At 51.8% G+C, this 25,650-nt stretch overlaps 1 protein-coding gene across 1 annotated transcript; it reads left to right on the top strand.

Moving 5' to 3' along the window:
• Positions 1-1,417: 1,417 nt before the first annotated feature.
• On the top strand, positions 1,418-25,499 carry Col9a3 (collagen type IX alpha 3 chain). Its single transcript, XM_038330454.1, has 32 exons — positions 1,418-1,594; positions 2,134-2,202; positions 3,248-3,283; positions 3,811-3,882; positions 4,604-4,657; positions 5,719-5,754; positions 5,954-5,977; positions 6,191-6,244; positions 6,781-6,834; positions 7,091-7,132; positions 8,164-8,220; positions 8,654-8,707; positions 9,380-9,433; positions 9,701-9,754; positions 9,980-10,033; positions 10,521-10,574; positions 11,284-11,337; positions 12,439-12,492; positions 12,602-12,655; positions 13,089-13,133; positions 13,235-13,288; positions 13,657-13,710; positions 14,246-14,299; positions 14,421-14,492; positions 16,288-16,323; positions 16,905-16,949; positions 18,076-18,108; positions 18,293-18,439; positions 18,602-18,656; positions 19,165-19,347; positions 23,432-23,509; positions 24,913-25,499. Exons 1-32 carry the CDS (start codon positions 1,529-1,531, stop codon positions 25,101-25,103), a joined length of 2,043 nt encoding a protein of 680 aa, XP_038186382.1. The 5' UTR covers positions 1,418-1,528; the 3' UTR covers positions 25,104-25,499.
• Positions 25,500-25,650: the final 151 nt, after the last annotated feature.

Below are 25,650 nucleotides of genomic sequence, written 5' to 3'. Positions count from 1 at the left end.
TTGAAGACAAACCCTGCTTCAAGTGCCAAAAATGCTCCCCAGACCCAACCCAAAGGCCAGCCGTGTCTCATCTGAGTCTCCCTCTGTGCCACATGCTACATGCTGAGGTGGCAGGAAGAGCAGGACTGCGGTGCCCCTAGGTCAGGTAGGAGGTCCTTTCAGGAGCCATGACATCCTAGTCTCAGACCATGTGGGTGGTTCACGGCCCCCAGCTGCAACTTCTGCTGCCTGAGTTGCTCTCTCTCCTCAGTTTGTGTTCATCCACAAACTCCCCCTGCAGGGCTAAGAAGGCAGTGGGGTGCCTGATTCTGGAAGGAGAATCTCCTGTTACCTCACTTGGCAGGTGAAAGCCACAGCTTCCCGTTGGGGCCATTTCTCTACCCCCACTCCCGCCCTATCTCTCTGTCTCTCTCCCTCCCTCCCTCCCCCTGCTCCTCTCTCTCTCTCCCTTGTCCGCTCTGTTCTTGTTCATTTCTGTCACGTGATCCCTGCCTGCAGATGGAGCTTCTGCCATGTCCTGTAAACTCAGGGCGGTGTTACTCGGGAAATTCAGTTTCCCAGAAAAGGACAGGTAGGCTGGGATCCTGCAGCTTTGGCAAACCCCATAGGTGATTTAGATGTCTGAAAGATGAAGGGAAGGGGCTAGAGAGTTAGCCCAGCAGTTAAGAGCACTCACTACTTTTGTAGAGGACTCAGGTTCCATTCCCCACATCCACATGGAGGTTCACAAACATTTGTACCTTCTGACCTCTGGACACCAGGCACGCACATGATAAACATGCATACACCATACATGCAAGCAAAACACTCATACGTAATTTAGTAAAATAACCTGAAGTTAGGTTAAAGGACAGACCACTAATGTGGAGACCTGCTTCCAGGCGGGCCCTAACACTGGGTCCTTCTCTCCGCAGACTTGGTCGCCTTGATCTTCAGGCTGCCGCTTTCTTCTTGCTCCCTCCTAGGGAACAGGGTACAGCATATTTATGAGGCTTTCCAGTGGTGGCTGAAATGAACCGGTCCACCCTTACCCCAACTAGAGCCTGGATCCAAGCTTAAGAGAGAGGGCAGGGATGGCTAGCCAGAAGTGCTGGGCTGTCTGCCGTGGTAGGCATCCTCAAGGGAGATTTACCCACCGTGATCCTCTTGGGATTTGGGCAGCTTGGGCGTGCCCTTCGCAGTTCTCAAAAGATGCCCTTTACTGTGGCGCTTCTTTCTGGCCACGATCTGGCAGAGGAGTGGGAGAGAAAAGAGTCTTTCTTGTGCGCTGAAAGGTGCGTGTGTGTAACGCGCTGTCCTAGGATAATTTTAACTCAGAGGAGGGCTGGAAAATGTTTCTGGGTTTTTTTTTTTTTTTTTTCTTTCCAGCCCATGTGGCGCCCCGCCGGCCCAGGTGGGCCCAGTTGAATGGGGGGCTTGTGCGCGGGCGGGGCGGGGCAGGGCGGGGCGCACGGCCTCGCGCCGCCCCCAGCCCCTCTCCCCACCCTGCTGCCTGGCGCCAGCCGCTCAGAGCACCCGCCAGCCAGCCATGACCGGAGCTCCCGTCCTAGCCCTGCTGATGTTGGGGCAGCTTCTGACGGCCCCCTCCGCGCAGGTGAGCGCGAGCCCACGGGTGCCGACCGGGTCGGGGATAGATAGGGCTGTGCGTCAAACGTCATAACCTGGGCCAGCTCGAGGCTCCTGGGCCAAACTCTGAGTTCTGCTGCCGGGGACCTTCGAGGACATCTACGGCAGCCTCCTCGCTGCCTTGCTCCGGCGAGCGAGTTCTAGTGATGCAGCTGAGCCCCATGGACATCAGGACAAGACGACCATGAACCTGGACTTCCACTGTCTTCGCCCTACCGGGTCAGGCCGCTGCCGGCGCTGCTACCACCAAGCTCTGAACAATGTTGTCTTTGTTCCTGAAGACTCCCTGCGGGCCCGCAGCCACTCCTGGCTCAAGCGGGGATAAACTGTACCTCCGCGCCAGGCGACTTTGGAGACTTTGGGATTTTCTAGCGGGCAGGAATGGGGGTCAAGGGCCACTGTCACAGGCCCCAGAATTACTTGGGCTGGGGAAGATGAGACGGGGCGGGGAGAGGGAGGCTGACATGGTAGAAAGGAGGGCTACCTAATAACTTATCTTAATTTCAGAAAGTGGGACCTCGAGGCCCCCCTGGTCCACAAGGGCCTCCTGGGAAGCCCGGCAAGGATGGCATCGATGTGAGTTGGGAGAGGAATGGGGGAGGTATCCTGAGACTCATGGTCTTGTGACAACAAACGCAAGCCGCTCCTCTGAGAGCTAGGGTGATATAGGGTACCCCTGGTGGAGCTAAATAGACCTCATTCGTCTTTGGGGTAGATCCTTGGCTAAAAGTATGGGCCCTAAGGTGCATGTGCTCCCGTATTCTAGGGTGTACTTTGGGAACCTGGGGTTGTTGTTGGGACTGAGAATAAAGCTAGTCTTGGATGGGGCTGGGGACCAGCTTAGGCTCAGAGATGGTATCTTATCATCCAGTTATGGCCCAAACAGTTTGGGGAGACAACTGAAATCGTCCACCCCACATCCTCCCATCATCTGGCACGGAAAGCTTCTCATAGGGTCTTCTCCAGGAAGGGCAGCCTCTGGTCATTCATGTTATTCTCCTAGGGACGCCATAGAGAGGTATAGGAAGCTTCACCACGAGTGCCCTGAGCTCTTCTCAGTATCCCCAAGAGTCCCAGTACCTAGCTCAGCTAAAATGACCATGGGCTCCCTCACACCCTTCCTGGCCCGCCATGTTGGATGTAAGTTGCCTAGGACCGTACCCTCTGAACCCCCTCTCTTGTAACTGAGCATCCAGGCTGAAGTCTCGGTTGAAAGATTTAGCCACCCTAGTATGTATCCACAGGCGATGAGGCTCCTGGGACACCCTTCTGGAAAATGGGGGTGGAACTGCCATCTCCCAAACAGATGGAGTCAAGACACTTAGCTAGCCATAGCTACGTTATCTCTAAAGCCATCAGGTCAGTGCAGAGGAGCCCTATGGAGTGTTTCCTACGGAGTGATTCTCAAACGCTATTTGGCTGAGCCTATCTCTAGCTCGTCCCATCCTTGGTTAGCCTGCAGAGGAGAGGCCTCCAGATATAAATGAGAGGGTCTGGGGATCCCCACCCCCCCACAATGTCTCCAGGGGCCAAGCGTCCAGTGCTGGATTGGAGAATGGCCCAGCTCTAGGTGGGTTTCCTATTTTTGGGGGTTACATGTGGTCTTTTCCTTTTTTTGCAGGGAGAAGCTGGCCCCCCAGGTCTTCCTGGCCCTCCAGTAAGTGTCCCTGGTTGGAAAAGGGAGGCTTTTCCAGTTTACAAGGAAGAGATGAACACAGAAAACAGAAGGGCTTTGATACCCTGCCCTTATTGCTATAGGCTTGTATTGCCCCAGGAGAGACCTGAGGGCAGAGCCTGGCAGTGGGGGGGGCATATGGGACTCTGTTCTGGGTCTGGCTGGAAGCTTTCTTTATGCCAGTGTCCAGATAAACCAGAGAAAGGAGATAGTACAGTCCCATAGGTCTCTCCCCACCGTGTCTGGGTAGATTGAAGATTCTGAGCCCACTGGCGTTTCTATATGGTGACCTGCTGGTCTTTTGCCGGGGAGGCTGGATCCATTCGGTGAATATTCAGTGGATGCTATGGGAGTGGGGCAACCTTCCAGGGTCCAGTGGAGCAGCAGAGCGAGGAGCCCATCGCCGTGGCTGGGTAGCAGCCGACGTGGAGAGGACTTGACTTCCTTGATGGAGGCTAGAGCTTCGAGCCAGGTACTTCCTGCATAACTCTGTCCTTTCCTCCTACCAGGGGCCCAAAGGGACCTCAGGGAAGCCAGGGAAGCCAGGAGAGGCAGGACTGCCAGGACTGCCTGGTGTGGATGTGAGTGTACCCTCCTACTGCATCCCTACCTCACCTCACCTCACCCCTGTCACAGCCCAACCAGGGGTCAGGCTTTCCTTGCTGTTCTGCAGCTGGGCTTATTCAAGCAGGAAACCTTGTCCTGACAGAAGTGGCGGTAGTTCCCAATAGGGGTCCCTGGCCTTCATCCCAGACGCTGCCAGCTCCTGGCTTGGACAGACCCGGCTTCCAGTGGCTGGAAGTCGCATCAGCTCTTACTGATCCAGGAACAAGTGCCCATTGTCAGGCTTCCTGCGCCACGCTGGCCGCACGGGTGTTCCTCCAAGAGCCCCTGATGTCTTGATGGATAATGGTGTACTCAAGGCCCTGGCTCTGGGACTAGCCAAGCAAGATCTGGGCTGGGCTGCTAGACCTATTTGTTCTGTCAGTCTTGGGATTTGGTAGCAGTACTGGCCCCATGCCCTCCTTGCACCCTGGGTGCACCATGTGCACCGGGGACCACTAAAAGTGGTCTCTGCCTTCTGGATTCATAATTAAGAATCCAGCACTCTGGAGGCAAAGGCAGGTGGATCTCTGTGAGTTCGAGGTCAACCTGGTCTACAGAGTGAGTTCCGGGATAGCCAGGGATACACAGAAACCATGTCTTGAAAAAAAAAAAAAGTTCTGTGGCTCACTCTTCCTGGGCATGGCATGTGCTTCTCATTGGTGGTTTCTTGAGCCCACCCCCTCCCTACCTTTCTAGGGTCTGACCGGGAGGGATGGACCCCCAGGACCCAAAGGTGCCCCTGGAGAACGGGTAAGTGTTTGGGTTCCAATGACTGCAGTCCAGAAGTAAGGTTCCCAGGTGGTCCTCAAGGGCCATCAGGATGAAGGTTCTGTGGATGACGTCCATGACTGCACTGGCCGGGCCCTATCCCATTAACTCCACTTCAGAGGAGGATGCCAAGTGGACAGCCCATAGGTCCTCCCCTGTCCAGCAATCCCACAGCCCCTGGTCAGAGTTGTTGTGGCATTCAGACCCTGGCAGGGATTGCTGGTGCAGTGATGGGAACACAGGCAGGAATGAGCCCCAGATATCCCTCCTCTCAGTGTCTCCGGACGCCAGGGCCCTGGGCGAATCAGCACAAGAGAAGCCTCTACACATCCCTACACATCCTCTGAGTCTGATGAGTCTGACCGCCTTCACTGAATCCCCCGTTTACTAGCAAATTGGCTCTCTTTTTCCACTGCTTCTGAGGGCAGATCCGTTCACAAGTACTTCACCTCGGGAGAGGGAGCCATGGGCACAGAGCACCTCAGAGAACTGAAGGCGTGGGTGGGACACATGCCCATAGCTAGCATGGGGTACTCAGATGTGGGGGTACCTGAATGAAAGTAATGGTTAGTAGCAACCTGGGCTCCAACTGCGGTTCAGCCTGGGGTGGGCTGGTCCCAGGCTGTCTGGGGGGACACTTTGACTGCAATGTGAGAACCAGAGTGCACCCCACTCTTGACAAACCAGTCATTTTTAGACCCTGTCTGCCTAGCTGATCTCAGCAGCTTTTGGAAGCTAGTGTTGGTACAGCTTCCCAGACGACAGTCCAGGGGGACCTAACTGTGGCTCACACCTACCTTTGTGTCTTGCCCTCCTGTTGATTCTGCCCACCCACTAGCAACTTTCTTGGCTGTGCTTTTCCTCCACACTCACCCGGGTACTAGGACAGCAGAACCTTTCTTTCTATATAGGTTTCCATCCCTGCTCCCCACCTCGTGAGAGTTATGACTTAGGCTCCAGAGAGGGAAAAATGGGTTTGCAAACAAAGGCCAGAGTTTCTTCCCTGTGTTCCTTCCCATTCAGACCCCTGTTTTCCTCTTCAGGGAAGTCTAGGACCCCCGGGGCCACCAGGACTTGGGGTAAGTACCAACCCTTCTGTATATAGTCATTGTGAGGTGGCATCTTTGGGGTTCTCTCGCAGCCTCCCCTGGGCTTTATCTAGGCTATGGCCTCTGCATTAGTGGGTGTGTTTCTCCCAAATCAAGTACCTCCCTCTCTCTAGAACTCAAAATTATCTTGGGGGTGGCAGGGCCAACCTGTGCATTCTTGACTTTGCAGGGCAAAGGCCTCCCTGGACCTCCTGTGAGTATTCATTGCCCCCTTGGCCCCTCCCAGAGCAGCCCTTGCTGAAGCCCACCTTGGGATATCCCAGATCACGGCACAGTGGTCTTCTTAGGGTGCGACCTGACCACTCCACACTTGGAGTCCTGGTCTTTCAAAGGGCATACAGCCCTGGTGGGATTCCCTCCGTCAGGGTCACAGGCTGCCCATCTCCCCCTTCTCTACCTCCTCCAGGGAGAGGCAGGAGTGAGTGGCCTCCCAGGTGGAGCTGGTCTGCGAGGTCCCCCGGTGAGTGACTGCTCCCTGTGTGGCCATTGCATGAATGCGTGTAGCCTTAGTGCTCACACCTAACCAGAGGCTCCCTGGTACCCCTACTTACCTTCTCCCTGTCCCCTCCATTTTTCCTGTACACTCTCTCCTCTCTGTTACCTTCCCCACCCCACCCCCATCCTGTACTTGGTGGGCCCTGGCTGAAGCTCAGGCAGAGAGGCACCAATGACTCAGGATGGCAAACAGACAGATGGATACCAACACAGGCTTCATCCACGGAGGATAAAGGGAGCTTGGGCTGGAGAGTTGGTTCAATGGTTAAGGGCACTGGCTGCTCTTCCAGAGGTCCTGAGTTCAATTCCCAGCAACCATGTGGTGGCTCACAACCATCTGTAATGAGATCTGGTGCCCTCTTCTGGCCTGCAGGGATACATGCAGGCAGAACACTGTATACATAATAAAAGGGGGGGGGGGAGCTGTAGTATCCTCTACTTTGGGTGAAGCTGGTGCCCTCAGTGGGGCAGGCTCTGCTCTGAGTCATGAATCCTCTGCAGGGACCCTCTGGACTCCCAGGCCTGCCTGGTCCCCCAGGACCTCCTGGACCTCCTGTAAGTACTGAGGAGGGGTGAGTCTTGTCAGGTAGCCGAGACGAACTAGGCTGGACCCCACCTTCATCCCTGCCCAGGGTCTGTGCCACTCCCCAGAAGCAAGTGAGAGAGGTGGGCTGTACAGCTTGCCCCAAGGACAGATGGTTTCTGCTGTCACCTACTCTGCAGCTGGGTCAGCAGTGCATCACACTGGCTACTGGGGAGACAGAGTGGGTGGGGGGTAGATGGACACCAACTGCTTTTTTGTATGTTCAAGGGAAACCCTGGAGTCCTCCCTGAAGGTGCCACTGATCTTCAAGTAAGCTTTGGGGTGATTATGGGGGGTTATAAGGGATGCTCCTGCTTTGGAGGAGGAGTCTTGCTGGAGGCCACTGCTGGGGGCGGGGTTCCAAGACAGCTTCCTACCCAGAAAGGGACCTGCTTCCATCCCTATCAGTAAGGCCCCAGAGAGAGCTCCCTGGGGACTCTCTGCAGATGGCTCCAGGCACAAGCCTGGCCTCATCTTCTCTGCTGACCATCTACACCTGTGTGGTCTCCCACAAAGCTAATAGTCACGGGGAGGTGACACCTAGGCAATACAGTTCCATCGGGTGGCAGCTCTGGTCCTGCAGAGCCACCTCTCAGCTCCTCTCAGTTATATGTGGTAAGTAACCACCGCCCTGGGGAGCTAACAGGCCTCGTCTGCTGCAGGGCGTTTCTAGTTCCTAGGAGGTGGTTTGTGTCTGGTTTCATCCCCATCCGGATGCAGTTTCGCTCGGTCCTGATGGTCAACTGCCCTCTGATCTTCACCCTTACTCAGCATCCCCTAGCAGGGGAAAGGAGGGTTCTTCTAGATGAGGACAGTGTTGAGCCTCTGAGATGGGCTGGTAGTTGGTAGTCAGTACCACTGCATACCCAGGATTGCCCTGGCCAGTTCAGCATGGCGTGAGCTAGAACTCTCCAGTAGCGTCTTGGTATCTGGCGCAGGATGTGCTGTCAAACCAGAGCGGTGGTGCTGCTGGTTGAGTTCACACAGCATCCCTCCTAACAGCCACCAGGTGCCTGGTCACATGAAGGCTCCTTTGTGGAGCCCCAGCCAGGATGTAAATAGCTGCTTTGAATCTGAGAGTCTGTCTGTAGGGAGTGAGGGAGGGTGACTGGCTGCAGTCCAGCCCTCCACCCCCTCCACAGTCACCACACCTCATGCCCAGCACTGAATGGGGCCCTATTGAGGCCTGTCCACGGTCCCCTTCACTGATGAAATGGTCCTTTTCAGTTCCCCCGCCCCCTGCCACTGGTATCCTGCCCCAGTTGTCTTGGAAGGGTCTGACCCTTCTGTTTTTTCAACAGTGTCCTGCCATCTGCCCTCCAGGCCCTCCTGGACCCCCAGGAATGCCAGGGTTCAAGGTGAGCGGGAAACTTTAGGCTGAGCACACTTCTCCACTGACAGAGGCCACTGGGTCCTCTCATGCTGTGGAGTTTGCGGTTTTAGGAATTCTGAGCCTAGACTCAGCCTTGTTGGCGGGGGGGGAATATATTCACGAGCTTATTATGTCTTCTCTACCCAAATGACACACTGGAAGCTGGTGTGACCAGGCTAGGCCTGGTCTGAGTTCAGAAGAGGCAAAAAGAGAGATGAGCAAGGATTAATCTTAACCCTACTCCTTGAGGGCCCTTGGGAACCATAGTCACAAACCCTCCCAGGCCTCAGTTTCCCTGTCTGGTTCTGGCCTTGGATTCTAAATCTCATGCCTGACTGGCTGTATAGTCCTTGGTTCTGTATAGGCAGATTGGGGGCATCCATGGGTCTAGGGACGGTCACTTCCATGCTTGTTTTCAGGGGCCTACTGGCTACAAAGGGGAACCAGGAGAAGCTGGCAAAGACGGTGAGAAGGTAAGATGCTGTCTGCTGTCCACGTAGGTTTACTGACCTAAGTGGCAGCCATAAGGAGGAGGAGGGGAGCTGGTGGCTTGTGGTCCCGAACATCATAGAGGAAGGTGCTGGAACCTTTGGGAAGCTGGTATATCCTCAGTGGGGCCTGACTCGTCAGAACTGGGTGCCCTGGAACAGAGTCCTTTCATATAAACAAATCCTTCCCTATCTGCCCTCACATGGAAACTCCTGGTGTTCTGAGAGTCCCTGAGGACTTGGCTCTGGGCCTAACGTGTTTATAGGAGCTTCTGCCACTCTGACACAGTAGCCACTGCCCTAGATGGCCCCTGCCTGTTCTTACTGCATGCTGGGAAGAGGCCTGGGATACTCTTCTGGTGGCACTCCCCGGCTTGACTAGGAGGGAGGTCCCTAAGAAGGTCTGGGGGCTTTGTTTGAACACAGACCCCTGGTCCTTAACAGGGGATGTTGAGGTCGCTGTGATTTATGTGGCCTATTTCTAGCTGTAAGCAAGTCCCCCGCCCCCCCCCCCCGCCACTTCACTCAACCTCTGTGGCTCAGCTGTGAAGGAGTGGTGCCCCTCATGGCTCACACTCATGGGAGGGGACCAGCGGAAAATCAAAGATGCTAGAAGAACTAGGGTGAACTAGCTGGCTACTGTTTTCTCTGTTGTAGGGTAATCCTGGCCCCCCTGGGCCTCCTGGAATCCCAGGCACCGTGGGGCTACAGGTGAGGCTGGGGAGGGAATCAGGGTGGTGAGGTGGAAGCCCTTTGATGGTCTCCAAGGGAAGTTAGACTCCAGGGACTGTAAACCAGCTCTTGAGAGAGGGTCCCATCCAGGCTGACACCAAGGCTAGTGTTGCTCCCTCCAGGGGCTTCAGTTGAAGTCAGCTACTTCTAGGGTAGACGCCAAGGCCTGGGGGACTCAGAGGCCTATGGTGACTGTTGGGGTAGGTGTGCCATCTGGCCCCTGTAGCTCTGGTTCTGTTCTCCCAGGGACCACGAGGATTACAAGGACTTCCAGGGCCACTTGGGCCACCTGGGGACCGGGTAAGTGCTGCTGGCTCCATGGAGGGCTGTGGCTCAGCTGAGGTCAGTCCTGGTAGTTGAGTGGCTGGGATTGTTCCTATCCCGACTCTGCTAGGGCTCAAGATGAAAGAACCTAACCGCCAGGATCTCGGGCTCTTCCTGGCTGGCAACTTGAGACTGGGCTGGAGCTTCCCTCTGGGTGTATGCTTCTGTGGAAGGACTTCAAATGCCTTCTCTCCTCTACAGGGTCCCATTGGGTTCCGGGGCCCCCCTGGGACCCCAGGAGCACCTGGGAAAGTGGTATGTATCTGTCTGGGCTTGAAGGTTGACCTCACACCAGCCCAGACCATTTGACCCTCGACCCCTTCTTCCTGCTATTAATTCACACAAATGCTACCCATATCCCACTGGGTTTCCCTGAGCCCCATCCAAGGATGGACTGTCCATAGATACATGGGGCATCCAGAACATACCAGGGGTGGGTGTATCTGTGAGGTTTAGGACACATGAGAAGTAGCATGTGCCATGCCTGAGTGCCCGCACAGCTGGAGCATGGGGCCTCTGACCTTCGTGGGAGATCTGCCTCCTTTATGGTCTGGCTGTGAGCTGGGGATGGGGGTGTGTCACTGTCCCATGTGACCTTCAGCAGCAGCAGGCAGCCTCTGCCTAGGTCTAGAGGCCTAAACCAGGCAAAACCTGGAAGGGGCCTCAGCTGCTATTGACAGCTTCCTGGCCTTCTCTGTGTTGCTAACACTGGCCCTACCTACCCCTCTTGTTATTTTTTTAGGGTGACAGAGGCGAAAGGGGTCCAGAAGGGTTCCGAGGCCCTAAAGGTGACCTGGTAAGTGAGAAGGAACTTGGTTCTCTAGACCTGTCTGCAAAAGAGCCTGATCTAGTTCCTAAGTAGAGTTGGGGGTGGAGGACACTTGGAGAGCCCCTGCCAGGGGCACGGAGGCTCCTCATACCTCTTCTGAAAAGGGGTATAATGCTAGAAACATGGATCTGAAGGGTCCCAGCCCTCTCTCTGCCCTCTACAAACACCCAAAGTCCATATGGGAGACTCCAGAGCAGCCAGCATTGAGAAGCTCTCAACAGAGGCTGGGGCATGGGCCACTGAACTCAGATCCTGGCTCCAGTCCAGCCTAGGAGCTAGGCAGGGAGCTTCCTCCCTCCACTTCACTAATCTCAGACTGCCCAGCCACAGATGAAGACTCTGTAGTGAGGCGTGTGAATAGGAGCTATGGAGAGACCCAGGCATCTCCTGAACAGACGTGGCTGTCAGCACACATTGGCCTCTGGAAGCCTCCAAACCTCTTCTTCCCCACCCAAGACCCCCAAATTCTAAGGGTGCCACTTGTCTCCAGAAGCCCTGATAACGGAGCCTCTCTACAGTGACTGGGATGAGCCAGGGCACTCTCCAGTGGAAGCGTAGTCTGTCTGATGTCCTGAAAGCTGGCATGTGTGGCTGAGCCTCTGGGGACATCGTGAGGCAGGATGGGATGTTCCTCAGGGTCCCAACTTCAGCTGTTTCTATCCCACGTTTCCTTTAGGGCAGGCCTGGTCCCAAAGGAATTCCTGGAGTGGCCGGACCCGGTGGAGAACCAGTGAGTATCTCAGGTATTCATGGCATCAGGATGGTGTCCTGGCCACATAAACTGCCCCAATGTTGCTACTCCTCTGGGCTGAGATATTGCCATTAGTAACCACTCCTCTCAGGTTCTCTTTCCACAGTCCCTTCTGTACACAGGGCCTGGCTTCACAGGTGTATGACCTACGATGGGTCAGGGACCCACTCAAGAGTACCTGTACTGTGTGTAGACTAACCTGCCAGGACCTCCTTGCCCTTTAAACTGCTGTGCTTTGGCAATTCCCAGCAGCCCCAGAAGCTCCCAGAGACCCACAGCAGCACCTAGCAGTCCCCAACAGCTCTAGCACCCACCAACTACTCTGCAGGAAAAGGGAGCTGCTTGTTTGTCCTGGCTGCTCAGCCCCAAAATAATCACACAGAAACTGTATTCATTAAATCATTGCTTGGCCCATTAGCTCTAGCTTCTTAGTTTAACCTGTCTCCATTAATACATGCATCACCACGAGGTCGTGGCCTACCAGCACAGTTTCAGCATGCCTGTCTCCGACAGCGGATCCATGACTTCTCCCTGACTCCACTCTTCTTCCTCCCAGCATTCAGTTCTGTCTTCCCTGCTACCTAAGTTCTGCCCTATCAACAGGCCAAGGCAGTTTCTCTATTCACTAATGGTAATCACAGCACACAGAGTGGAGGGGACTCCCACATCACTACTCTAGCAGCCCTAGAAACCTGTAACCTCCCCCAAAAGACCTCCCAACATTTCCAGTAGCCCCAGCAGCTCCCAGAAACCTACAGCAGCACCTCGCAGCTCCCGGCAGCCTGAAACACCTCCCCACAACAGCCCACGTCTTCCTCTTGCTCCCCCTGTAGTTCTGCAGCTGCTGTAACCCTACAGAAGGTGGTTGGTAGACTAGGGACAGTAAACACAGATGGGTATGTTGAGGGCCCTGGGCACACCGTCTATCTACTCCCTTGCAAGGTCTCTGAGGGTAGCCAGGAAAACAAAGCCACTCTTGGGGGCTTGAGAGACATTTTTAGTTTAGAAGGTAAGGAAGGGGTTTCTCCATGGGACAAGGTGGTTCTGTCTGAAGGGCCTCACACTGTCATCTGTCCTTAGGGCATGCCAGGCAAGGACGGCCAGGATGGCGTGCCAGGGCTTGATGGCGAGAAGGTTGGTGCCTGGTGGCATGCTTGCTGGGAGGAGGTGGGAGAGGAGGTCAGCTTCCCCAGGCCTCGGCATACTATCATTTTCTCTCATTCCCCAATCACTGTCATTGCAGGGAGAGGCTGGTCGCAACGGTGCCCCAGGAGAGAAGGGTCCTAATGGGCTGCCGGTGAGTGGCCCAGCTAGGTAGCTTAGCTGCTCTGGGATTAGTTCCTGTGGGTGTCCTAGCTCTGTTGGAGGTCCGGCACGACGCTGGTGCAGGAGGACAGGGACCACTTTAGCTTATCTGTACTCTTGTGTGGGGGACAAGTGCAAACAAGCCTGTATTCATCCTGGATATTGTGGGGCCAGCCTTGTGGACCCTGCCTGGGAGTGCCGGCAGGGGCTCTGCATCAGACTGAGGAGTACCTTGTCTGGCCTGTGCACACTACCCAAGTGCACACTGTGCAACTGTACTGTAAACGTTCTCTGCACCCATGCCCTCCCATGGCTCAGCCATCTTGGCTCTGACCCTATCCCTATCCCTAATCCAAACCCCAGCCTTGACCTAGACTGTTACCTTGACTTCAACCCTGAGCCTGACCCTGATCTCTGTCCTGCAGGGGCTCCCTGGCCGAGCTGGGTCCAAAGGCGAGAAGGGAGAACCGGTGAGTGGCTCCTTTCCCCAGAGAAGGGAGGAACAGCAGGCAGTGCTCCGGTGGTAATGGATGGAGGGGACATAGCATTCTCTGACTCCTTGCTTCTACAGGGTAGAGCTGGGGAGCTGGGTGAAGCTGGCCCCTCTGGAGAGCCAGGTATCCCCGTGAGTATCCATAGCCCTTCCCTGTGTGTACATAGGAGGACCATGCCCCTTCCCCTCCTCTCCCTCTCCCTATGTTGACACAAGAACTCTACCCCTTCGGTGTGTGCACAGTGAAACCCTGCCCCCTCTACGTTTGTGCAAGGGACCTTGCTCTTTCCCCCATGTGTACACAGGGCCCCGTGTATATGGAGATTCTGCCTTGTCTGTGCATGCTGGGGACCTGCCCTTCCTTCCACGTGTACACAGGAACTCTGCCATTTTTCTATATGTACCTGGGGACTCTGCTCCTCTGTCCATGTGGACACAAGGATCTTGTCTCTTCTCACACATGTCAAAGGATCCTGCCCTAACCTTTTCTTTCCTGGCAGGGAGATGTTGGTGTTCCAGGGGAGCGTGGTGAGGCTGGTCACAGGGGCTCAGTGGTGAGTGACGGGCACAGAGGGACGTGGTTTATGGGCAAGAAGGGGTAGGGTAGCATTTTGGATATATAAATGGCCAAGTCCATGAAAGCTGAGAACGGTTGGAGAGGGGTACTCTTACTTTCTTTACCCCTTACCCTCTGTAATAATGGTGCATTGCTGGGCTACTTAGCCTTAGATTCTTCAAGCCACAGTGCAGCTGAGACCCTGGCAAGTTTAGATGGAAATTCCCAAGCCTTGTACTATAACATGTGGACTCAACCTTCTCTTGGGCCCTGTGGAAGGCACTGGGCATTGGTAACTGGCACTGAGCCAGCCTGACAATTTGGGTAGAGACTGTGTACAAGCCCTGAGATCTGCTGCCCATACTTGATTGCCCCAGAAGGTAGCTGTGCTTGTGCCTTCAAACCTTGCAACTCAGCGACATGGCTCAAGACTCATTCACTGTCCACACAACACATAGCTTGGTTTTCAGGGCCGCAAAGGCTGCTGGGGCCTCCATGGATCTCACAATATCCATTTATACTTGATCTTTTAGGGAGCCCTTGGCCCACAAGGTCCTCCTGGGGCTCCTGGCGTCCGTGGCTTCCAGGTGGGTAAAGCTGGAGTAAGGGTTTGAGTCAGGGCAGTGAGCCCTGGTTGACTGGGCAGAGGCGGGATCCTGACTGGGTTCTAACAGGTGCTGACTAGCTGGGATGTTATCCAATCCACAGGGCCAGAAGGGCAACGTAGGAGACCCTGGCCTTCCAGGCCCTCAAGGTCTACGGGGAGATGTGGGTGACCGGGTAAGTGTCTTTGTCTTGTGCCTCCCTGCTCTAACCAGTCTCTACCCCTTCCACATGGGTGGCAGGGACAGTACCATCAACTCTGTGAAGAGGTGCCTTGGTCCTTTTGTTGCTCATTCTTTTGGTGTTCTTCTTGGGCAAGAGGGGATCTAGAACACTCACCGCTCTGTTGCAAGCTCCACATGCAGGCCTAGAAGAACTAATAGCTGGGGCAAGGGTAGAGGCAGCAACTTGTGACTCTAGGTCCCAGGCTATCTGTTGGGTATGAGCGGAGACCTGAATGACCCCAGTGTTTCAAACATGTAACTCCCCAAGACTCTGCTGCTGGTTCTAATGGCAGCCAGTGAGTGACCTCAGTGTTCTACAGGGTCAGGGCCCAGGGGAGTTGTGGCTTACTCAGGTCCTCATTGGTTAGTAGGTAAGGACTGGGATCGCCTGGGAGGAGGTTAGGAGTCTGGGCTGGGGCCATACAGCAAGTCCTTAGGAGCTATGTGATTGCTTTCTTGGTCCCTACTGGGCAGAGCCAAGCACTTGGAGTATGTATATATTTAGGCATCGGAGGTTCCCAGGCACCTTTACAGACACAGGGAGTCACAGAAACCACCACCACACAGCAGGCACAAGAGGTGCTTTGTTAATGTCCAGGCAGGAAATTCCAGGGCTTAAGGAGCTTGCCAGCAACTCCAAGGACCCTAAGCTGATGCTAGGTGATAGCGTGCTAGTGCCTGCCCAGTCCTGGGAGGCTGGGGGTGCATCTTCTGACTCCCTCTTCCTTGGATAGCTCTTACCTCTCACGTTTGAATTCTCTTTTTAAAAAAAAAGTTTTATTTTATGTGTATGGGTGTCTGCCCACATGTCTATATGTGTATTGTGTGAGTGCAGGAGCCCAAGGAGATCAGAGGTGGGTGTCTGATTACCTGAAGCTGTGCTGTGGGATGGTGCTTTGAACACTGTAAAGATTTGTCACTCATATTAGTTTAATAAGGCACTGATTGGCCAATCACCAGGCAGGAAGTATAGGTCAGGCAACAAGACTAAGAAAATTCTGGGAAGAGGAAAAGCAGAAACACAGTCACCAGCCAGACTCAGAGGAAGCAAGATGAGAATGCTGCACTGGGAAAAGGTACCAAGCCATGTGGCTGCACACAGACAAGAATTATAGGTTAATTTAGTTGTAAGAGCTAGTTAATAATAAGCCTGAGCTAGTAGGCCAAACAGTTTATAATTAATATAAGCCTCTGTGTGCTTCTTTGGGAGTGAACAGCTGCGGGACCAGGCAGGACAGAAACTTCCATGCTACAGAGCTACCCGATGTGGTTCTGGGGACTAAACCCAGGCTTCCTACAAGAGCCGCCAGTGCTCTTAACAGCTGAGCCATTGTTCTAGTCTTTACCTTTAGATCTTGAGGAAGCCTCATGCTTTTTGCCCACTAAGCACATACTCCACCGTTTAAGTGTACTCACCGTGGTGAGAGAATACCTATACATTATACATATTAATGTCACAGACATTAATAGCTGATTTAAAGGATTCACTGTCTACTGGGAGTGACAGGCAGCTGTTGTCCTGAGAAAACTGGCCCTTGAAGGAGCTGTGGGGCATGGAGATCTGTGTGCTCCTGTTACCTGTGGACTTGGGCTTGGCAGCTGGGGCTAGGGTCTGGTTCTGAGCCCCCTACCTGAGGAGAAATTTTTATGCCTACTCTAGGTGAGATGCCTGCCTCTGCTCTGCAGGGCAGTGACACCCTGTAGGGATCCCCAGGATTCCTCTAATCTAGAACATTCTCTCTGCCCAGGGTCCAGGAGGTGCCACAGGCCCTAAAGGAGACCAGGTGAGCAGAAGACCTATGCATGGTCAGGACAGCTCTAAGCCATCTGGCTGTGAGTTTACTTTCACTTGAGATGCTCCTTGAGTTTTTTTTTCTCTCCATCCCTGCTTAGCACAGCCATGGGCATCAGAATGGACAAAGTCAGCTGCTTTACTGGGTACAAGAAGTTGTCTAGATGATCACTATAGAGCCCTGGGTGGGGGAAAAACTATCTCTGATTAGGGAAACTGACTTTTTAAAAGGGCCGAAGAGAAGTGAAAGTCTGGGCTCTAAGCCTTGTGTTGCAAAAGCAGGCTAGAGCTGTGTGGCTTCTTTCTGAAGCCCTTTTCCTCCCTGAAACAGCTCAGAGAGGGGGCTGTGGTGGCTGCTGCAATCCATCCTTGCAGCAACTGCTTCCTCTTCTCTGGGTGATCTAGGGCTTCTCCATACAACACCCTGGAGGTGCTACCTAGCAGGAAGCCTCTCTTTGTTGCTTTGGGAGCTCCTTTGACTACAGGATCCCGGCCTGGACTCTGGCCTCAGTCTTAGGATCAGTGGCTTCAGGTGGGGAGGAGCCAACAGTAACTTTAGTGTATCATCCTCAGGGCATTGCAGGTTCTGATGGCCTTCCAGGGGACAAAGGAGAGCTGGTGAGTATGTCTGAACCCCTTACTGCCACCTGAGAGCCACCTGTCAGTTTGGGTGGGAACTGTCCTGTGGATGGGGTACCTGAAGAGGGCAGATAAGGTCCGAATAGCCCAGGCCTTGCCATCCCATTAGAGAATATGTGGTGGGGGAGAGGGGTCCAGGCACAGGCAGAGAGATTCCCTGCTGAGCTCAGGACTCTCCAGGGGCCTTGTTACATTCTTCCTAGGAAAGTCACCCATGCCTGAATCAGCCACTGCTAAGGTCTAAGTGAGAAAACCCCATTTTAAGAGCTGGAACTTGGACCTATTATAGAGTAGCTTTGACAGAGTCACTCACAGCTCTCCCGGAGGCACCAGGAATAGAACTGCCTTGGAACTCAAATGGAAAGGCCTTTCTGGCTACAAGGTGGTCAGGGATTTCAGCTCTGAAGTGATGTCTTTCCTTGTGGTCCAAGTGACACACAGAAAGCCTAGCTCCAGGGATCCTGCCTTCAGGTCTCAATCACTGGCCACTGTGAACCTCTTACGCCTTTTACAAATAGTCCCAGTTGATTGTACTTTATTTTGGCAAATTCTTGACAGAGCCTTAGAATCAGCCCTACCTGATCACTCTTAAACTGATGGAGAGGGGTACGCAGAGCCCCTGCCAGCTAGAAACCTCTGTGTGGTGCCAGTTACCATAATGGTGAGCCAGGTGGGGACCTCACCCTCTGTCCTTCCCTGCTTCAGCTGGGGACAGTCAGCTCACAGCTGTGAGCAGAGTCAATAGATGGGCCCAAGCAGTCCGCTTACACCATGGGGACCAGTCGTTTCTGAGGCCCCAGCTAGGGAAAGGCCCAGAGTTCCTGGGAGGAGATGTTCTGCTCAGCACTTTAAGACTGTAGTAAAGAGATGAGGAAGCAAGCCAGACTAAGAGCAGATACCACGCAGCCACTAAAATCAAATGTCAGGGGAAAGAGGCGTTGAAATAGCATCGGTAGGTGAAGGGGACATAGTGCCAGTGTGTTCATGTGTGGGGGGCCTGAGTGTTAGCTTGAATGCTGTCCTCCACTGACCATGATCAGGTGAGTTTTTAGAGCCACTCCCAGACACCCCACAGTTAAAGCATACACTCACTTCCTCTTTACAGGGTCCCAGTGGCCCCGTTGGACAAAAAGGAGAGGTGAGTACCTGGCAGATGCTTCAACAATGAATCCGAGGAGCCCACAAGCTCCCATCCACCTCTGGGTGTGTAGCTGCCCTGTAAGGTACTGCCTACATCTGAGATCTGGTGGCCACTCACTCCTGAGGTTCAGGCCTTCCCAAGGAAGGCTCACTCTGACCCCTTTCCTCTTGTTTTTCTGCAGTCTGGCAGCCGAGGGGAACTGGGCCCCAAAGGTATCCAGGGCCCCAATGGCACCAGTGGAGTCCAGGGCGTACCTGGTCCCCCAGGTCCACTGGGCCTCCAAGGCCTGCAGGGTGTCCCAGGCATCACAGGAAAACCTGGAGTTCCGGTTTGTGGCTTTTCCCTTCTCTTGTGTTGTGGATGTTGGACTTGTGCTGGTTTTAGATCATGTTTTTTTGTGAACTATCAGTTATTTTGGGGGTGAGGTGTTGGGTATGTCAGGGCTGCTGGTGCACTGCCCCACCTGCTGATAAACCTGGGTGAATTTCAGGGCAAGGAAGCCAGTGAACAACACATCAGGGAGCTCTGTGGGGGGATGATCAGTGGTGAGTGTCCTGCGATTCCTCCACCCCTCACACAGCCTCTGTCCTTGGCCACTGTCCTCCCTACCCTGCCTGTCCTCTGATCTCATGGAGGGCTACCCTCTTCCCAGGGCTTAACACAACATAGGGTACTCAGAAAAGCCCCAACTAACTATTGAGGACAACAGTTACAAGGAAGAAGGTGGGTGGTGGTGGTGCACACCTTTAATCCCAGCACTCAGGAGGCAGAGGCAGGCAGATCTCTGAGTTCAAGGCCAGCCTGGTCTAAGAGAGTTCCAAGACAGACAGGGGAATACAGAGAAACCCTGTCTTAAAAGGGAAGAACCAAAAAACAATTACAAGGAAGAAACAAACCACTGTGCCTTTTGGCTGGGAGGTACACTTCCTTCCCTGACTGGCTTTGAACTTCTCATCCCAGCATGTGAGGTGTTCCGAGAGAAGGGGGACTCTCATGAAGATATTTTGATAATCCTCGCTGAAGTACTTACTTGGCATTCTTGTTTTCCAAAAGAGCAAATCGCACAGTTGGCTGCACACCTGAGGAAGCCCTTAGCACCAGGCTCCATCGGCAGGCCTGGTCCAGCTGGCCCCCCAGGGCCCCCAGGCCCTCCAGGATCCATCGGCCACCCTGGTGCTCGGGGTCCCCCTGGATACCGAGGTCCCACTGGGGAGCTGGGAGATCCTGGACCTAGAGGTAAGTAGAGCAAGACATGGCCCTGCCTCAGCCACTTGAGGAAACCCCAGCTTCGTACAGCACTGAACAGCAGCCCTGCCCTCCCCATGCTGTGCTGTCTCTCTCCTGGGGTCCAGGGAAGAGAGGTTCACTGAATGAGAGATTGCCATTTCTGCCCTTGGTTGGCCTCATGGTCGTGAGACCCGAGAACAACACACATTTAGGCTGGCCTAGTGTTCCCCAGTTCTACTGTCTACATGGCTCACCTAGAAATGCTATGAAGACACCAGAACTCATTCAGGGAGACTCTGAGAGGGCTGGGCCTTTGTGCTTTTGAGGCCACCACAGCTAATTTACTATTCTGTGGGAAGCACAGTAATCTGAAATGTGGTATTTTCCTCAAATACCACCAGGACAAAATGTGTTGGATATGTGAGCAATAAATAATAGGAATCCATTTTCACTCACGGGTTCAGACTTTAATGAAGACTGGCAGGACATAACAGTTGCAAAAGTTAAAAAAAAAAACTCATTCACTGTATTTAAGATGATATGAATCAGGGACCCTTTCAGGAAGACACAGGTCAGTCCTCACTGCTTGTCCGCTGGTGTCACAGCTACTAGCACACACTAGACATCTTGCTTGAAGAAAGCTGGGTCACCAGACACAAACTGGGGTTTTGATGACACACTGAACTAACTGACGGACACCAGCCTTTCCCCAAACCCTTTAGGATTTGTGTATTTTAAAATGAAGACCTCTCAAGCCACACGTCACCCTGGTGACAAATTTGAAGCCCCTGATTCCACCTGGTTCTGACTGGTCAATAGCTTCCTGCTTCCCAAAAGAAGTTTTTTTTTTTTAATTTATATTTATTGAGCTCTACATTTTTCTCTGCTCCCCTCCCTGCCCTTCTCCCCTTCCCCCTTCAGTCCTCCCCCAAGGTCCCCACGCTCCCAATTTACTCAGGAGAGCTTGTCTTTTTATACTTTCTACTTCCCATGTAGATTAGATCTATGTATGTCTCTCTTAGTGTCCTCATTGTTGTCTAAGTTCTCTGGGATTGTGGTTTGTAGGCTGGCTTTCTTTGCTTTATGTTTAAAAACCACCTATGAGTGAGTACATGTGATAATTGTCTTTCTGTGCCTGGGTTACCTCACTCAAAATAATGTTTTCTAGCTCCATCCATTTTCCTGCAAAATTCAAGCTGTCGTTATTTTTTTCTGCTGTGTAAATGCACCACATTTTCCTTATCCATTCTTCTGTCAAGGGGCATTTAGGTTGTTTCCAGGTTCTGGCTATGACAAACAAAGCTGCTATGAACATAGCTGAGCACATGTCCTTGTGGCACAATTGAGCATCCTTTGGATATATACCCAAAAGTGGTAGTATTTGGGTCTTGAGGAAGGTTGTTTCCTAATTTTCTGAGAAATTGCCACACTGACATCCAAAGGTGCTGTACCAGTTTGCATTCCTACCAGCAATGCAGAAGTGTTCCCTTTTCCCCACAACCTCTCCAGCATAAGTTGCCATCAGTGTTTTTTGTTTAATATTTATTTATTTATTTATTATGTATACAATATTCTGTCTGTGTGTATGCCTGCAGGGCAGAAGAGGGCACCAGATCCCATTACAGATGGTTGTGAGCCACCATGTGGTTGCTGGGAATTGAACTCAGGACCTTTGGAAGAGCAGGCAATGCTCTTAACCTCTGAGCCATCTCTCCAGCCCCTGTCATCAGTGTTTTTGATTTTGGTCATTCTTACAGGTGTAATATGGAATCTCAGAGTTGTTTTGATTTGCATTTCTCTGATGACTAAGAATGTTGAACATTTCCTTAAGTGTCTTTCAGCCATTTTAGATCCTCTCTGTTGAGAGTTCTCTGTTTAGGTCTGTACTCCATTTTTTTTTTTATTGGATTAAGTGATCCTTTGGTGTCCAATTTCTTGAGTTCTTTGTATATTTTGGAGATCAGACCTCTGTCTGATGTGGGGTTAGTGAAGATCTTTTCCCATTCTGTAGGCTGTCGTTTTGACTTGTTGACCGTGTCCTTTGCTTTACAGAAGCTTTTCAGTTTCAGGAGGTCCCATTTATTAATTGTTTCTCTCAGTGTCTGTGCTGCTGGGGTTCTATTTAGGAAGTTGTTCCCTGTGCCAATGTGTTCAAGTGTACTTCCCACTTTATCTTATATAAGGTTCAGTGTGGCTGGCTTTATGTTGATCCATTTGGACTTGAGTTTTGTGCATGGTGATAGATATGGGTCTATTTTCATTCTTCTACATGTTGATATCCAGTTATGCCAGCACCACTTGTTAAATATGCTTCCTTTTTTCCATTTGATATTTTTTGCTTCTTTACCAAATATCAGGTATTCGAAGATGTGTGGATTGATATCCGGGTCTTCTATTCGGTTCCATTGGTTCTCCTGTCTGTTCTTATGCCAGTACCAGGCTGTTTTCAGTACTGTAGATCTATAGTAGAGTTTGAAGTCAGGGATTGTGATGCCTCCAGAAGTTCTTTTATTGCCCAGGATTGTTTTGCCCATCCTGAGTTTTTTGCTTTTCCAAATGAAGTTGAGTACTGTTCTTTCGAGATCTTTGAAGAATTTTGCTGGGACTTTGATGGGCCCCAAAGAAGTTTAAGAAAATAATCTGTATGGGAAATAAGTCTGGGTCCCTCGTCATCTCCAAGGTTACGCTTAAAACTTTGGTAGGTGGATGGACTTGGTATAATTTGCATATCATTTTTACCTGTTTTAAAATTCTTGGAGATTGAGGAATTTCAACACTGGAGAGCAAACATGGAGAATGGAGACTTCATCTTGTCTCAGTGCAGTGTCTGTTCCAAATCAACTTTCAAATGACTGTTTTCTTGGTCATGTCTCTAGAGTGTGGCCTTCTCAGGCAGTCTATGCCATCTGGTGTCATGTGACTGCCATCTTTAAAAGCATATAGGATTTCCTCCAAAAAGGGATCTGAATTCCTTCTAGACCGAAAATAAAATTTAGAGCATTATGTGCCTGTATAGATGATCTGAGTTAAACAGTTGGACGTTGAAGTCCATGACTGAGACACAAAGGTCCCAGGAAGCCTGCTGGGATGGCCACACAAACCTGTTTTCTATTTGAAAGTGAACATGTCACACTGCCTACTCTGTGTGAGGCACTGGGCACCTTTAATCCTGAGTGTGCCTCAATCCATGAACCCACTGTAGAGAATGTACATACCTGGTTAGGCCCTCACAGACACCAAGCTCAGGCCATGGTCATTGCTGTACCTGTTCTTCCCTCCCTGAAAACACAGCTGAGTCCTCTGTTGAGGTTCATCATATGGAACCAGTGGGTGTCCCAAAGCATTGAAGCCCTTCCAGGTCACTACCGACTGTAACCACAGCACCATTCTGACTGCTGTAGTATAAAATAGTCCATCAAGCAGCCATAGCCTTAAACCTGCACGAGTGTCTGGTCCTAGAATCAAGCAAAAACACCAGTGCTGTATCTGTGTCACTGGAGGCTGTTTGCCTGTTTTTCTTCCTGAGGTGCTGATGTAGGGCCCTGTGCATGCTGGGTAAGTGGTTTACTATGGCACTGTTGCCCCAGCCCTGTGTGACCATGACCAGACCAAAACAGAGATGAAAGATCTGAGGAACACTTAGGTGATATTTTAACACCTGAACACCAGATGTCATCCCAGCCCTGAGGCAGGATCACTGTGAGTTGGAAGCCAGAATGGGCTGCACAGTGAGTTTCAGACCTGGATCACAGACTAAAACCTTGTTTCAATTAAAATAAAATAAAAACAAAGTGTCCGTTGATAAACCGTGGACCAAAACTGATACTGAAAATATGAACACCAAATAACACAAACGTTTCAGAGGCATATATATTTCAAACAAAACTAAATCCCACTAGTGATTTGGTGTCAGTTGATGTGCTGGGGATGTAGGTGTGCTTCTCTGGTAAGACTTTCCCTAAGCTGCACCTTGGTGAATAACCTCACTTCAGGAAGTACTGAAAAGCAGCAAGCTCTGGGGAAACACGATGTAAAAGGCCGTCACTGTGGATGGCAGCTGTTCTAACATGCCTGTGTCTTTTCCTCACTGCAGGAAGCCAGGGTGACAGAGGAGACAAGGGTTCAACAGGCGCAGGGCTGGATGGGCCTGCTGGGGAGCAGGGACCCCAAGGTAGGCCGCTGCCATTGCACAGTTCTTCTGGGGGAGGACTAGAAATGTTTTTCAAAGGCAGAGCATTAAGGACCTGGTTAGCAACTGCTTTTATAATCTCTTTAGTATATAGAAATAATGAATAATCAATGATCAATAATTTTTCTGTATCTAAGTAGGTTTGGTTAACTTCCATCTTACCAAATATATGTCTATTCCAGAAAATTATCTCTTAGTTGACCACATATACATTGATTTTTCATTTTACTTTGTGTGAGTGCATGTGCCTGTGTGTATCTGTATGCACACATATGCATGCATAAACAGGTACCACAACACACACGTAGATACCAGAGTCCATTCTCCTCTATTTTTACATGGGTTCTGGACATTAGTTTCAAGTTACCAGCTTATAGGCAAATACTTCTACCTGCTGAGTCATCCTGTCATGCTTCAGTGTCTTAATGTAAAAAACTGAATGCTGGGGCTAGATGTGGTGACATACACTTGTGGTCTCAGCGTGGAGGAGGTTGAGGGAGGATGAATTCATCCATCTGCAGGCCCCCTGAGGAATTTCATCTGCAACTGTGTATCCACTCTGGGTTCCTCTACCAGACCTGCGCTTGGGTGACCCTCCCTGCCTCCTCTACAAGGCACAATCCCTCTCCCTTATAGGGTGTCCCCACCTCAGAAGGCTCCTTACCTTCCTCCCTGAGGCACAACCTCCCTTCTCTTCGTGGAACCCCTGTCCTGACTGTTTAATTGCTGTCCTGACTAGCCTGTTGGCAACCCCAGGCTATGTGGCCTTAAGTATTAGCTCTCAGCTGCCACTCCCAGCTATGCCCTCACATTTGGGTCATATCATGTTGGCAAATGGTTATGGTCTACCACCTCTAGTTAAAGCTCCCCAACTTCCTCCCAGGCTGCCTGCCACCCCCAAATATGTTTTTCTTTTTAAGATTTATTTTATGTATGGAGGTGTTTTTGTCTGCATCTTCACACCAGAAAAAAAAAAAGGCATCAAATTTCATGAGACTAATAGTTATAGATGGTTGTGAGCCACCATGTCAATGCTGGGAATTGAACTCAGGACCTCCGGAAGAACAGTCAATGTTCTTAACCTCTGAGCCATATCTCCAGCCCCTCCAAATTATGTTCTTGACATAAACACTACAAGCCCTTCTGAGACCAAGTACACCATGTCTTCAGGACATGAGATTATCTGTGGCTAGCCTGGCCTAGGCTGTATCTGCCCACCTCCTGCCCAGTCCTTGCCTCTGTTCTTCCAGACTCTGTCCAACTGTCCCATCTCTGACCTTTTGAAGGGTTCAGAAGTAAGCCAGTAGAGAATCTTCCAAGTAGATTGTGAGTGGCTGCTGCTTTGGAGTTCTCATGGCCTCTAACTGCACTCTCCTGGTTTCTAGGGCCTCAAGGTGTGCCTGGCATCAGCAAAGATGGTCAAGATGGTGCTCATGGTGAGCCTGGCCTTCCTGGTGATCCTGGCCTTCCTGGAGCTGTTGGTGCTCAGGGAACCCCAGGGATCTGTGACACCTCAGCCTGCCAAGGAGCTGTGTTAGGAGGGGGTGGGGAAAAGTCAGGTCCTCGGAGCTCATAAACAACTTTAGGAACTGAGGGATGGCGCACTCCAGCAGGCAGCAGGTATCAGTCATGTGGTTACTAGAAATGGACAGGACTGCTAGCTACAGTCAGCTGGTCCTCCCGCCTGCTGCCTGGACCCCCAGGAGCATCTACTGGCACCACTGTTACTATCGCGTCTGCAGGATTAACGCAGCCCATTCATCTGTGACAGCATACCTCAGGCTCAGTTCCTAGGGATGCGGACTTTACACCGAGCATCTGGAAGGGATGGTGTACCTAAGAGGTTTTTTTGTTTTGTTTTGTTTTTTGTACAATTCCATGAGATAAAAACACTCAAGAGACTTTTGTTTACATAACATTTATATAAAGCCTATGACAGAGTACCAATAAAGCAACCTGCTAACCTTCAGATCAGCACTGGCTACAGTGATGGTGAGCAACTCGATGTCTGTTTCACCTGCCTTCTATTGCAAACAGAACATCTCTGACTCCCAGTATTTATTGAAGTAACTACAATGCACCGTCTTGTACAATAAATAAAGCTACTCACTGGAAACCTGTGT

The sequence above is a fragment of the Arvicola amphibius genome, chromosome 5 (genome assembly GCF_903992535.2).
Source record: "Arvicola amphibius chromosome 5, mArvAmp1.2, whole genome shotgun sequence".
Classification (NCBI taxonomy): Eukaryota; Metazoa; Chordata; class Mammalia; order Rodentia; family Cricetidae; genus Arvicola; species Arvicola amphibius.
The sequence above is the reverse complement of the archived record's forward strand: the minus strand, read 5'-3'. Positions and strand labels throughout refer to the sequence as shown.